The following is a 14980-nucleotide window of genomic DNA, read 5'->3' on the forward strand; positions in this document are numbered from 1 at the left end:
TATTATTAATGCATTTAATATAATAAAGATGAAGAGTACGTTTGTTTGTTTAGTTGAACGCGCTAATCTGAGGAACTACTGATCCTATTTAAAAAAAATCTTTCTCTATTAGATAGCCCATTTATTGAGGAAGGCTATACGCTATATAACATCACGCTAAAGCCAATACGAACGGAGCATTAATAAGGAATATTTCAAAATAAGAGTTTTTTCTTCCTTTTGAGAGCTTCTGCTGCCTGTGCTGCGGAAACGTTTAAAGTTTCGTCAAAATAATGTATGACAGAATTGTTCGCCTTTCAAAGTTCTAAAAAAAGCTCCGACCTTTTTTGTGCTAACCAAATTGGTTCTAAAGTAAACCATTATTTGTGAAGGTGTTTTTTATAAAGATGATATTAATCCTTATCTAAATAAATACGTTATTCATTACAATTAAGTACAAAGATTTTTTTCCTTTACATCATTTGATTTCAATGAATAGCTTAGATGACATCGCAGTGTTAAAATAACATCGTAATAATGATGTACAAGCCGCCGGCACTGAGTAAGAAGAATAACAAGAAACACCCAAATCACTTCAAGATAGGCTTTGAAAATTGTAGTTTTTTTTTTATTTCTCCCGGATCGCATCATCAGATCCTGATCTTGATGATTACAGGACCATTCGGAAAGTTCGAACAAAAAAAAAGAAAAAATAATTATCAAGCATTCTCGAGAATTAGGTGAAATTAGATAAAAAAATGATGGTCGAATTGACAACCTCCTCTTTTGAAGTCAGTTAAAAAGCGTGATTTTAGTATCTTACATAGCTCTCCAACGATCTCCAACACGATGGACCGACCTCATAAAATCTGTGACTCACTCCAACATAAATGATTGCTCTCACTCTGCGAAACATCGTGCCACATGGCGTCGCATCGCGAGAGCATCGGTATCGCAGGATCCGACTGATGCATGACCACGACCACTCTGTCAAGAGTGTACGAATAGGAAGAAATAGCTCCCTAACATTTTATTTTTTCAAAATGATTTCACCTCCTACGTACATGAAGTTGCGGGTAAAATTTAGCGTTATCCCAAAGTTCAAAGTCAGGTTAAGTTTAAAAAAAAAACTCTGCGATCGCTGACCTGCATGCCAAGTGTGACGATTATGATAAACCCTTCCCCTCAAAACGACTGATGCAAATCTGATTATGTTGTTTGTCTGATCTGTATTAAGTACACAGCTCTATCTAATGATTACGAATAACAAATTTGCCCTCACCTCTCCACTCTTGCTTGAGTCGCAATCTTAATACTGATAAGATTATATCAGTTCTATAGAGACTTTGGTGTTTGATGTGACGGCTTCTTTTATTTTTTATTGCTGATGTGGGTGGACGAGCTCACAGCCCACTCGGTATTAAGGGGTTACTGGAGCCCATAGACATCTACAACGTAAATGCGCCACCCACCTTGAGATATAAGTTCTAAGGTCTCAAGCATAGTTACAACGGCTACCCCACCCTTCAAACCGAAACGCATTACTGCTTCACGGCAGAAATAGGCAGGGTGGTGGTACCTACCTGCGCGGACTCACAAGAGGTCCTACCGCCAACACAATTGAAATAAAACTTGGATATCCCTAAAGCATTCACTGCCGTGGATCATTTGGGAAATGTGTGTGCTTATAATATATAGGTAATAGCTTAATGTGGTTTATAAAGTAAATATTATGTACAAGAACTATGTGGTTTACGGTGGGTGGCGCATTTACGTTGTAGATGTCCATGGGCTTCAGTAATCACTTTACACCAGGTGGGCTGTGAGCTCGTCCACCGATCTAAGCAATAAAAAAAAAGGAGTAATAGCCGAGTACCGATAATGATAATCATTATGACTGCGAGTCTCAGATTCATTACAGTTCTAAAATGACACATCAACCCAAAGTGCATTCAATTCATTCAACGGTTAAAACGTCTCAGTCGCAAATACCATCGGAGCGGTTGCAGACGTGCTCTTAACATGCTGTATTTATTATTAATCCAGTTATCAATACTTCAAATGTATAGTGCTAACCGAAACTTTAAATATGAGCGTAGTTGGAAATTATTTTCTTACGATATTGATGGAGTAAAATGTAAGTCAAAGTTTTATATTATGTTTGTAAAGAAAAACCCTTTATCATTTAATGATTTAAAAATCATATATGTTTTAAAAAAAAAAATCTTGACAGAATCATTCACCTTTCTGCTATTCAGTGAAAATAGAGTTCAGTTTTGCATACTACATATTATTATATTGATACTGTTTAAAACATTAATTAAAAAAAAAGATTAAGACATTTAACTGTTGTTTTCTTATTTATATCACAGAAAACGCAATTAAGTCATTTATTGTTTATTAATTCTGAAGTTTTTTTTTTTTTTGTTTTTGTTGCTTAGATGGGTGGAAGAGCTCACAGCCCACCTGGTGTGTTAAGTGGTTACTGGAGCTCATAGACATCTACAACGTAAATGCGCCACCCACCTTGAGATATAAGTTCTAAGGTCTCATTTTTATTACAACGGCTACCCCACCCTTCAAACCGAAACGCATTACTGCTTCACGGCAGAAATAGGCAGGGCGGTGGTACCTACCCGTGCGGACTCACAAGAGGTCCTACCACCAGAAGTATTCCATATCGTTATATATTTCCTACTGCTAAAATTAGATAATACAATGCACTTGATGTTTGGAATTTATAGACAATTAGGAAAACAATACAGGACAATTCGGATACGAATATCCTGTCTATAAAGTTGTAGTTTACAATGACACAGCGGTTGTCCTATCCTTAAAACCGTCAAGGGGTCATTGCTCTACAGGAATAGGTACTTTCGGTATGAATCGGTGGTAGATTAAGTAGATACTAATGCTTAATTGGGAAACAATTAACTGTTAACAGTTTCGCGAGCACTTAAACTATGTTGGATTATTTACACATTTATATCTTTCTTTGTGTGGGAGTATTTACTAATCTGCGAGCTCTTTCGTACGATGTGAATGAGGAAAAACCAGTTCACATTTCTTATAAGGTAAACTGGTTTTACAATTAACTGATTTGAGTTTGTGATTTTTTTTGGTAGTTAAATGTTTAATGATCTTGAATCAGGCCCTTATGTAAAACATTTTTTTTATTGCTTAGGTGGATGGACGAGCTTACAGCCCACCTGGCGTTAAGTGCTTACTGGAGCCCATAGATATCCACAACGTAAATGCGTCACCCATCTTGAGACACCTTTACTGGTGGTAGGACCTCTTGTGAGTCCGCGAGGGTGGGTACCACCGCTCTGCCTGTTTCTACCGTGAAGCAGTAATGCGTTTCGGTTCGAAGGGCGGGGCAGCCGTTGTAACTATACTGAGATCTTACATTTGTAATTAGAGCAGTTCATTTCTTTTCCAGACACGAATGACTCGGATTACGAATACAAAGAAGGAACGTTCCAATTTCAGAACGTGGCCTTAGAGGATCATGAAAAGTTTCTAATAAGACAAAATCTGATTCCCTATAACTTTATTGATGATGTTATTCGAACAATAATAAGCATCCCGAGAACTCGTCCCGGTATGAACTACAGTTTACCGTTCCTTCCTTACATATTCTTTCTCGATTAAGGCTTGCGGCCACTTCGATAAAGCGACACGAGAACCCTCTCATCGTGGCCGCCGGTAACTACCCGATCCCGATCCCGATCCTGCGGACAGAATGGAAAGCAGTCAACATCGCCCAAAACACGTCATCTCGGATCCTCCCGATCCACTAACGGTGCTTCTAGGTACTTCAAGCACCTCTCACCGTTCTCGTCGAACCCGTCGCTTGCGACGAAGGGCTCGACGAGTAAATTAACTCTCAGACACAGCCCACTGAGTTTCTCGCCGGATCTTCTCAGTGGGTCGCGTTTCCGATCCGGTGGTAGATTCTGCGAAGCACGGCTTTTGCTAGGGTTCGTGTTAGGTTAGGTTAGGTTTGAGCCCCTTGAGCTCACCTACAAACGTTAGGGTGAAGCTAAAATAGCCTCTCAAGGCTATCAGCATAGGTAGGGAAAAAAATAAAAAAAATAAGGCTTGCGAAGAGTAATCCACGCTAGACAGCGACTTCGCTGCACTCCTGGCATTGCTGATGTTCATGGGCGATGGTAACCACTAATCCCAAGGTAGGCTTTACGTTTATGATAAAACAGGACCATGCTGTTTACTCCATGGGTATCGATAGAGAGCAACGGCGAGCTTCTCATCCACATTCAGTGTGAATGTGAGTATTAAGCGGTAACCACTCACCATCAGGTGGGCCGTATGCGTATGCATTAACGGTGCCTTTAGGTACCACAAGCACCGGTCACCGACCTCGTCGAACCCGTCGCTTGCGACGAAGGGCTCGACGCGTGAATTAACCCATAAACACAGCCCACTGAGTTTCTCGCCGGATCTTCTCAGTGGGTCGCGTTTCCGATCCGGTGATAATATCTGCGAAGCATTGCTCTTGGTAGTGTTAGTGTCAAGTTAGAGCCCTGTGAACTCTGCGAATCTAGTATAACCCCTCGAGGCTACCAGAATAGATAGGAAAAAAGTGAATCCAACCCGGCGAAACGTATGGACCGCAAAGCAGCTATATTGTCCTGTGGGCAACGTTCGAAGAATCTCTGAAGTCAGAAATATGTGCAATAAACTAATTGTACCAACGGAAATCTATATATTAATACGTGAAGGAAAAACTTTGTATCCCTTTTTACAAAAATTGCGCGGACGGAGGAGTATGAAATTTTCCACACTTATAGAGAATATAGAGAAGAAATGCACAATGCTAATATTTTTTTTAAATAATGCATTAAAGATACATTAAATCAATAAAGAAAACATTATACACACTACATACCATGTATTTGACGCACACACGCATGCATACTATTTATTGTCAAACTTTTGTTCTTGACGTCTGTTGTCAAATTGAAAATAGATTGAATATTGTTTGTCTTTGTTAATATTTTTTATAGTGTAATCTTGGCGAAATTTGTGATTATAGAAGTATAAAATACAATCATAATAGTGTACAAACTTACAATTCCAATTAATTATAGTCGAATTTCGACTACTGCGGGATCTCTAGTTTTCAATAATCAGTCAACGAACCGCCTAAAATTTTATATTTCAGGAATTCCATTTACAGTAAACTATATTAATAACTTTGATAATGAAAAGGAGCTAGTACTGAGACCATTTCCTAATGCGAATGTTGGTAAAGAATTGATATCAGTTTTTACGATGGTTGAAGCAATTTGTTCTAGAATATGGTTTGTTGATACAGGATATCTGGATATCCCAGGTGAGTGTTATATGCTAGATTTCGGTGCGATATAGAACAATAGTATAATATTATGATCAAAAATATTATAAATAGAAAACCAATAATTTTTTTCATGCCCTTGTAGACAGACGAGCATACGGCCCACCTGATGGTGAGTAGTTACCGTCGCCCATGGATTTCAGCAATGCCAGGGGCAGAGCCAAGCCGCTGCCTACCTCTAAATACTCTCCACAAGCCTCTTTTAAAGAAGGACATGTCATAGCGATCAGGAAACACCGTGGAGGGAAGCTCATTCCGTAGCCGGATGGTACGTGGCAAAAAAGACCATAGACCATATTTGATAGGTACGATGAAAGGGGCAGCCACGATGTGAATTACCACATAATTATTTCGACGTAATATTTTGTTTATAGACATTTATTGTAAGCGCCGCGATTTGTAGTAATGATTGTTTAAAATCAACATTATACTCTGGCTAATATAATATTATTTTTAAATAGTTCACTAAAATAATAATGATCAATCATTAAACAAATCAAGCTTTTCAGGTATAAGGAAGCAAGTTAAACCAGCGTCGTTGCTACTTTTTAATAAATATGAAGAACAACCGCAGTTCAGGAAAGACATCGACAATGCTTTTCTCCACAACGGTATCACTAGTGGCAAGTTAATTCATTCAGTACATTCATAAATTATTTATTTATTTATTTATTTATTTATTTATTTATTACACTTCATGTAAAATTTACATTGGCCGAATTTATGCCTAAGGCATTCTCTACCAGTCAACCAAAGGTAGTGCAGAGTGAATAGTGGTAGGTGCAATGAAATTTATATTAAGTTACAACTACATACACAAAAAAAAAGTAGATGCATATATATATACACAAGTACATATACATACACGCATACATACATACATATAATAGTTTATACATTATTAAAAGGAATATATATACCTAGTCAGGTCATAAATTCTGTCACATGTTTAATGTAAAATAATTGAAACAAGTTTATTCATTATGTAACCATTCATATACCAAAATGAACTTAACAAAACATAGATTCTTATGACACTAAAGTTTATTCAAAATGACCTCCGTGATTTTGAATACAGGCCTTCAATCTGCGCGGCCAGTCGTCTATCGCAGCACGAACGAGGTCCATGTCAATATCGGCGGCTGCCTTAATCAAGGATGTCTTGAGTGACTCCAAATTGGGATGAGGCTTTGAGCACGCCTTTTTCTCCAAGTGTTGCCATATCTTGTAATCTAGCGGATTCAAATCTGGACTGGAGGAGGGCCAGTCTTCGTGCCGGATGAAGTCGATTTCACGCGCCGCCAGCCAGTCTTGTGTGCTCTTCGCTCTATGAGCTGGCGCCGAATCTTGTTGGAATACCCAGTGCCTGTTATTGAACATGGTATGAGAAACAGGTTCCACAAGGTTCGTCAGGACTGTATTTTGATACACAACTGCATTCGTTTTTACACCTTTTTCACAAAAATGTACCTCTGTTAAGCCCCAATAAGAAACTCCCAACCATACCATGAGCGAGGATGGAAAATGACCTCGTTGGACACGCGGAATACGGTTGCTCGCTTCTTCACTACTGTGTGCGTACACCTTATCATTTTCTTTGTTGTAGCTCTCTTCTACGGTAAAAATTTTTTCATCCGAAAAAAGAATTTCCCGATATTTTTGGAGTTTACTCCTTAAGAATCGATTTACATATATAGGCCCGGGGTATGAAAATTATGGGGACCAAAATCGTACTAGAGAGTATAGCATGTCACACGAAATGCGTTATGCGCCTGATTGGCCATGGTGATGCGTGCGCGCGCCAATCAGGAGCCAACGCGCGGCCGCGTTATCGCAGGTGACGCCGGGCTGCTGCGCCGGCAGTCCGCCACAAAGCCTCGTACTGATCGCGCGTTTCTCTCATTATTGTATTTTCATATATTTGTTAGTCGTTTGTTTTGTGTCTCGTTAATTTGTTAATAATCTGTAGTGTATCGTGTTGTCGTAATATAGAACTATTTCTCGTATTGTTTCGTTTAATTTACCGACATCGTTTTGCTTGTGGCCGGACGCCGTTCGGGTTCGATTCCTGAACGTATCAACTGTTAGTGGGTTGATACCCGAATATAACCCGCTACAAATCATTTATTAATAAAGCTTTTTTAATAAATGCATATTTTACTGTATTCAACTGACACAAATTTATATTTATATCCAGTAAACTCCAGTCGTGCGTCGGAGCGGACACACACACTTTTTTTTCCCGCGTACCGCTTCAACAAAGCGCGACATCTCTTCAGTCTCAGGTCCATTAGACGAGCATTCAAACGATGTCCTGTTTTTCTTCGATATGCCCGAAGCCCTAAGTCTTCATTTAACACCCTTTTCACCGTGGTTCTGCTTAACCCCATCTGAAGGGCCAACAGTTTCTGTTTACGTTTGGGATTTCTTTGAATTCGCGCCTTCACAGCTTTTATCACTGCTGGAGTCCTAACAGACCAAGGGCGACCACTTCTTGACCTGTTATCTACACTAGAGTCTTCATTGTATCGTTTGATGGTACGATAAACGAATCTTTTGGTTATATTAAAAATTTTCAGTATGTTAAAAATTTGAATTGGCGCGTAACCGCAACGATGCAACGCAATAACTGCAACACGGTCTTCTTTAAGCGTCCACTCCATATTTAAAAATGAGTGAAAATTCTAAAAGTATACATTTCTATTTTCATGAACAATTCGAAATTCGAATTCAATAAACTTTTTTGTGGCCAGCATTCTAAAAGAAAAGTTTTTACTGCGTGACAATACTTATGACCTGACTAGTTATATAGGTTTTTTTTTTTTATTGCTTAGATGGATGGACGAGCTCACAGCCCACATGGTGTTAAGTGGTTACTGGAACCCATAGACATTTACAACGTAAATACGCAAGCCACTTTAATATTTAAGTTCTAAGTATAGTTACAACGGCTGCTCCACCCTTCACATTTTGTGGACCTCTCTAAAATGACTGAGCAAAGGTTCATCTAATCTCGAGAATATCATAGCCAGGATGCCATACAGGACTCAATACAGAAGAGGGCCATTCGGATTGTCGATAATCCCATTCTCACGGATCGTTTGGAAGCTCTGGGTCTGCGGAGGGAGTTCGGTTTCCTCTGTATTTTGTACCGTATGTTCCATGGGGAGTGTTCTGAGGAATTGTTTAAGATGATACCACCATCTCGTTTTTATCATCGCACCGCCCGCCACCGGAGTAGAGTTCATTCATACTACCTGGAGCCACTGCGTTCACACACAGTGCGGTTCCAGAGATCTTTTTTACCACGTACCATCCGGCTTTGGAATGAGCTACCCTCTACGGTGTTTTCCGAGCGCTATAACATATCTTTCTTTAAACGAGGCTTGTGGAGAGTACTTAACGGTAACACTTAGAACACTTAAAACACTCAACAAACACCTTAAAACTCTCAATTCACTTCTTCTGCTTCGCTTTAGGTGATCCGTTCGCTGTTTTGCTTCGAGTAGTTTCGATTACTAACTGACTGCATACCATCTCTGCAACGCTTTTATAGTCGATACGGCATCCCTAGAATCGTCGAGAACATTCCTCACAAGTCGAGTGTTTTTGACGTGTGTTTCCGCTATCTTACAATAGATGGCGTTGTACTTCTCGAGCGTTGTAGAAGTTACTTGAATCTTAGATCCTTCGATATTCGTTCAGCTATTCGGCGATAAATGCCGTTACTCTTACCGGTGTAATAATATCACTGGAAACGTGATATATGTATATATTATAATTTTCCAGGACTGCGATCTCTATCAGTTGATTTTATATTACCGTGCTCCGAATCTTACGTATACATTACTGACGACACTACCCGCGACCTCATTGTCTTCTCGCTTCAGGACTTTCGTTTTACGAAAATCAGCCGCGCAAGTAATACGGCTGATTCTTGGAAATTTATGGTGCCACGTATGTTTTTAATATGATTTTTAATTCATCGTTGCTTAGAATAAGTTTCCAGAAAAGCTGTGCAAGCTGTATTTGTGTATACCGAAATTTTGTTCGCTGGTATATTTTTCACAAATTTTTTTCATTGCCTTTGTAGGCAGACTACTATAGAGCCCACCTTATGATGAGTGGTTACCATCGCCCATGGTCGTCAGCAATGCCAGGGGCAGAGCCAAGCCGCTGCCGCTATAAATTGCTATTTTTACAACAAAATTGTTATTTTTATTTAATTCCGAGCATTTTAATATTTATAATCTACCTTTTAAACCTTCTCTGGACTTCCACAAATAATTCATGACCAAAATTCGCCAAATCGGTCCAGCCATTCTCGAGTTTTAGCGAGACTAACGAACAGCAATTCGTTTTTATATATATAGAATTCTGTGACTATCACAGAATTCTGTGACTATCACAGAATTCTGTTTTCCTCTTGTATACGATGACCATTCCACACCGAACGCTCATTGAAGTGAGTCATTCACTTTTAAATAAAATTTCTTGTCACCGCATATCGACAATTAATAATAAACAACTAATATAACAAAGCAATGTAAAAAAAATATATTGTAATTAGTTAAAATTTACCTAAGAGTAAAAGAGTGAGTATATCTGAGGAAGTGTGAGAGTGGCCCCGGTAAACAACAAATTAAGGAGCGGACGGTTAGCGTGGTATGGACATGTGATGCGTAGAGAGAAGATGCATGTGACAAGGTAGAGGGGGAAGAGGTCGACCGAAGAAGACATGGATGAAGTGTGTGAATGACGATATGAGAGAGAGAGGAGTGAGTGTTGAGATGACGGCTGATAGATGAGAATGGAAGAGAAAAATTAGCCGTGCCGACCCCACCTAGTGGGATAAGGTGGAGAAAAAGAAGAGTTAAAAGTTACCTAAGAGCTTACATGAAAATGATAAAGATTAACATTGAAAAATATATGTCTCCGTCCACAACGAGAACTAAGTTGAAATATTAATTATTGTGCTGCGATTGATTTTCTACCAAATAACTGGATTCCAGGAATATGCCGAGAGATGTCAACAGCGCAAAATCGCGCAGATTACAACAAAAATCCTTATCTTCATACACGTACTTTAGACGTTCTATGCAAACTAACTCTTTCTGTTTTTGTGGATAGAGTTTGAAACACAATACAGGCTAGAAGTTGAAAAATATAGAAAAAGGCCGAATGAAACATACGAACACTATGTCGATTTTTTAAATTCTACAAATCAACTGTATGATCCAAAACGTGATTCAAGGCCTCGTGTAAGTTTTTTACTATTAATAGATCAGTCAGAAATCTTGTGCCTATGAGTTATCGGTCGATTCATATAAAACATTTACCTCTATTGTAATATTTCGCAAGTTCTGATTGGTTAAATTAAAACTTTGCTAAACCTCAATCGAATCGTTTTTTTTTATTAAAATATAGTTTATAGTAGATTCGAGATAACATTTCTGCCGTGAAGCAGTAATGCGTTTCGGTTCAAAAGGGTGGGGTAGCCGTTGTAACTATACTGAGACCTTATAACTTATATCTCGAGGTGGGTGGCGCATTTACGTTGTAGATGTCTATGGGCTCCAGTAACCACTTAACACCAGGTGGGCTGTGAGCTCGTCCATACATCTAAGCAATAAAAAAAAAACATGCTACTCTACATGCCAATTAACATAGTTAATCTGTACTGAAATGGAAGGTGCCTTAGCTGGCCCTCCATAAGACATAAGTTCTAATTCTCAGTTTTACAGTACAACGAACCTTCAAACTGAAACGCATTATTGCTTCACGGTAAAATTAGGCACGATGGTTGTTCTTACCCGTGCGGTCTCACGAACCCCGTTCCACAAGTAGTGGCGTTCTATCACCAGTAGAGCCATCCTACCGCCAGTAGAGATGCTCCACCACCAGTAGGGGTCTTGAAAGTTGACTCAATGATAATTTTATTATGCTTATTTTAAGGATACATTTAACAGCACGAACTATCCAAATTATGAAGGGATGCTATACACGAAAAATTATGATGGTGACATTTTGTTATTCACGGATTGGAATCGGTACAAGCTTTACTGTTGGAATATGGATACTCCATCTGAAGATAACAATGTTGATTGGCTCACAACAATCGATGAGAGTAAATATAGATTTGCAGGTAAAGGTTCGAATAAAATAAAGTACACTTCAATTAATTGTAAGCTTTAAATGTTATACTCGCTTACAACTTTCGCAGCTCTAGATATGTCCGCTAGGATTTTTCGCGGACTAATGCAGAGAACTTTAAATAGCACGTCGTCAAAGTTCAATGAAGACGAATCCAATTTTTGGCTTTTCTCGTGAGTATGAGTGCAGATTGTTTGATTTTAAATTCTCTAAGGTCAGAATAGCTTACTGCTGTAGGTCCCACGATCGCTTAGAAGCCAAAGGTCATAACGTATAATGCAATGAAACAGAAAGACATCCGAAGTCTTCATAGAACGTCCTGCGCCGGGGGTTCTGGTTTAATCATGGTCTGTCTGGCTGTTAATTGGAAGCAGTCTCAGCCTACTCCTTCGTTTCCCTATCATCCGTTCTGTAGGACCACAAGGTAAGCAACCTCGTATTTTGGCCAGAATTTCAACCTAATTATTACCGTGAGAAGCTGAGGACCGGACAAGGTGGAAACAGCTCACGATGCAAGCCATGGTCTAGTTTCAAGGACACGACCTTCAGTAATGAAGAAAGCGACGAAGAAGATGTAGAATATACCTTAATAATTAGCGGGAAAGTGTTTAGTCGCCCGAGAGGGGTTTTCAATTCAAAACAAGGGGTAGCAATTGAGACTTCAACTACAAGGCTGTGTTTCTCGTTAGGAGAGATATTCGCGTTACTATCTTAATAATAGATAATTAATAATAGATAGATAAAAAAATAAAGATAATGTCCAACGAAATGGAGGGCTAATACAGCTAATACATATAAATATAAATAAATGTTGTCACAATTATTGAATAAACTGTACTAGTTCGGAAAAGAGCTATTTCTGAGAAGAACTAGTTAGGGCTATTGAATTAGGCATGTTTTTTTACATGATTGTGATTGCTTTTAATTTTCTTTCTTAAAAGGTTAAACAACAAAAGCAATGCGTATTATAGGGTCATATCCACGGTCTGCTCCCAAAACCTTACAGATCGTCAAGTCCCACATACCTACTAGGCGCGGGGACCTCGTAGGAGGTTCGGCACCCAGCCCAAAAAAAAAGGGTCATTTGTATGAAATTGCATAAGATTGTCTCCTTATTGTTATCCGCAAACGATATCTGTAGCCTTAAATTAACTTTCTTTGATGTTGTTTAATTAATTTTAATTGTGATTTTTCTTATTTTTTTACAACTTAGGAAGGACATTGACGAGTTGCTGGAGGGATCAAAATGCATAAATAACCGGTCCACGCATAAAATGACGCGGAGATCGACGCGTCAAACTATTATTTTTCAAAAGAATATGAAGAAAATGCGTACCTGATATCGTCATTAGAGGTGTTGAAAATATATCGAGGTAAGGGCTTATTGTTTATAATTTGAACAAATATATTATAAGAAACTTTGTTTGCCTCCAAACAAGACAAGAGTTTATTTGATGGTAAGTAATCAATGAAGTTCATGGACGTCAGCAACCTGGCGCACAAGCGCTCTTCATCATTGAGGATTTCCTTTAAAGAAAGAGATGACAAAGAGCGCCATGAAAAAAGATGTCTTCATAAATAACTTTTCAGTTAGTTGGCTATTTTTTAAGGTAATTATGATGGAGATCCTGAATTTTTTTTTTGTTGCTTACGAGCTTACAGCCGACCTACTATTAAGTAGTTACTGGAGCCCATAGATGTCCCATGTCTATGGGCTCCAGTAACCACTTAACACCAGCTGGGCTGTGAGTTCGTTCACCCAAAAAAAACATATCTACAGCGTAAATGCGCCACCCACCTTAGATATAAGTTCTAAGGTCTCAGTTTTAACAGTACACCGGCTGCCCCACCCTTCAAGCCGAAACGCATTACTGCTTCACGGCAGAAATAGGCTGGGTGGTGGTACCTACCTGTGCGGACTCACAAGAGGTCCTACCACCAGTAATTACGCAAATTATAATTTTGCGGGTTTGATTTTTATTACATGATGTTATTAGTTCACCGTGGAAGTCAATCGTGAACATTTGTCAAGTACGTATTTCATTAGAAAAATTGGTACTAGCCTACGGGATACGAACACCGTTGCATTGCTAGATACGAATGTACCGGAGGTATTATCCTTTAGGCCACGACGACCTCAAGTTAATACTAATTACAATATTTATTACATAAGCGTTGATAATAATAATTGTAAAGCGTGTTGTGAATCCGCAAAGATTTGTATCACAATTCCACTTATTTCTGCCATGAAGTTATTGTGTGTTATACGTAAATGATAAAACACGCTTTGAGGTAAGGTTTATCACTGGTGGTAGGACTTCTTGTGAGTCCGCACGGGTATACCACCTCCCCGCCTATTTCCGCCGTGAAGCAGTAATGCGTTTCGGTTCGAAGAGTGGGGTAGCCGTTGTAACTATACTGAGATCTTAGAACTTATATCTCGAGGTGGGTGGCGCACTTACGTTGTAGATGTCTATGGGCTCCAGTAACCACTTAACACCAGGTGGGCTGTGAGCTCGTCCATCCATCTAAGCAATAAAAAAAAAAAAAAGATGGTAATTTAATATTTGACCCAGAATAGCTATAAATAGAATGCGATACTATAACTGGCCAGAACAAATGATGTTCACGATTGACTTCCACGGTGAAGGAATAACATCGTGTTATAAAAATCAAACCCGCAAAATTATAATTTGCGTAATTACTGGTGGTAGGACCTCTTGTGAGTCCGCACGGGTAGGTGCCACCGCTCCGCCTATTTCTGCCGTGAAGCAGTAATGCGTTTCGGTTTCAAGGGTTGGGCAGCCGTTATAAATATACTGAGACCTTAGAACTTATATCTCAAGCTGGGTGGCGCATTTACGTTGTAGATGTCTATGGGCTCCAGTAACCACTTCACACCAGGTGGGCTGTGAGCTCGTCCACCCATATCATAAATAAAAAAAGGCCGACGCGGTCTCTTTTGTATACATTCATCAACAAAAACAATTCTTTAGTACCGAATGATTGGAATATAATTTTTTCAGTGATTGACATTATTTCTGTTCTTGATTCACAGACATCTTGAACGGCATGGCGCACTCGGTATCGAGTCTCGAAGCGTGACCTTCAAAAACAGAACGGCGTTTTGGAAATTTTAATAGTAATAAATAAACTTTATAAAACAATTTAAGGCTTTCATTTTTGACACATAAAGAAAAATACTTGTGGTAGGGCGACTTGTGACCCCTTTTTCTGCCACGCAGCAGTAATGCATGGAAAGAAGTCGTTCCCACCTATATTAAAAATCAAGCCTGCCTCTCACGAACCTGCAGCGCATCACCCCTGCCTCAATAGGCAGGGAGTCACAAGCCCGGGCAGAGGGGCTTCCCCGAGGCCCGTAAGGGGGCCCGTAGGTGCTTGCCGTAGGACCAGGAAGCGCAGTGTGTTGCCTGCGATGGTCCTGTTGAGGCTGCGATGCTGGTTTGC

General features: G+C 39.3%; 1 protein-coding gene across 2 annotated transcripts; it reads left to right on the top strand.

Annotated features, from left to right (window-relative positions):
• The first annotated feature begins 1964 nt into the window (after positions 1 to 1964).
• Y-f2 (yellow-f2) lies at positions 1965 to 14679 on the top strand. Of its 2 annotated transcripts, XM_038016638.2 has the most exons (10): positions 1965 to 2116; positions 3422 to 3583; positions 5168 to 5338; positions 5869 to 5982; positions 9149 to 9316; positions 10490 to 10620; positions 11315 to 11504; positions 11583 to 11685; positions 12726 to 12885; positions 14571 to 14679. In XM_038016638.2, the coding sequence occupies exons 1-9, from the start codon at positions 2002 to 2004 to the stop codon at positions 12850 to 12852; spliced, it is 1281 nt and encodes a 426-aa protein (XP_037872566.1). In that variant the 5' UTR covers positions 1965 to 2001; the 3' UTR covers positions 12853 to 12885; positions 14571 to 14679.
• Positions 14680 to 14980: the final 301 nt, after the last annotated feature.

This window comes from Bombyx mori, chromosome 17 (genome assembly GCF_030269925.1).
Source record: "Bombyx mori chromosome 17, ASM3026992v2".
Lineage (NCBI taxonomy): Eukaryota > Metazoa > Arthropoda > Insecta > Lepidoptera > Bombycidae > Bombyx > Bombyx mori.

Excerpts from the sequence above, each read along its gene's own strand:
- Y-f2 (XM_038016638.2), top strand. The coding sequence starts at position 2,002 with ATGCTGTATTTATTATTAATCCAGTTATCAATACTTCAAATGTATAGT. Across the intron at positions 2,117-3,421 it reads CGATATTGATGGAGTAAAAT|ACACGAATGACTCGGATTAC; the intron begins GTAAGTCAAAGT and ends TTTCTTTTCCAG. Across the intron at positions 11,686-12,725 it reads TCCAATTTTTGGCTTTTCTC|GAAGGACATTGACGAGTTGC; the intron begins GTGAGTATGAGT and ends TTTACAACTTAG.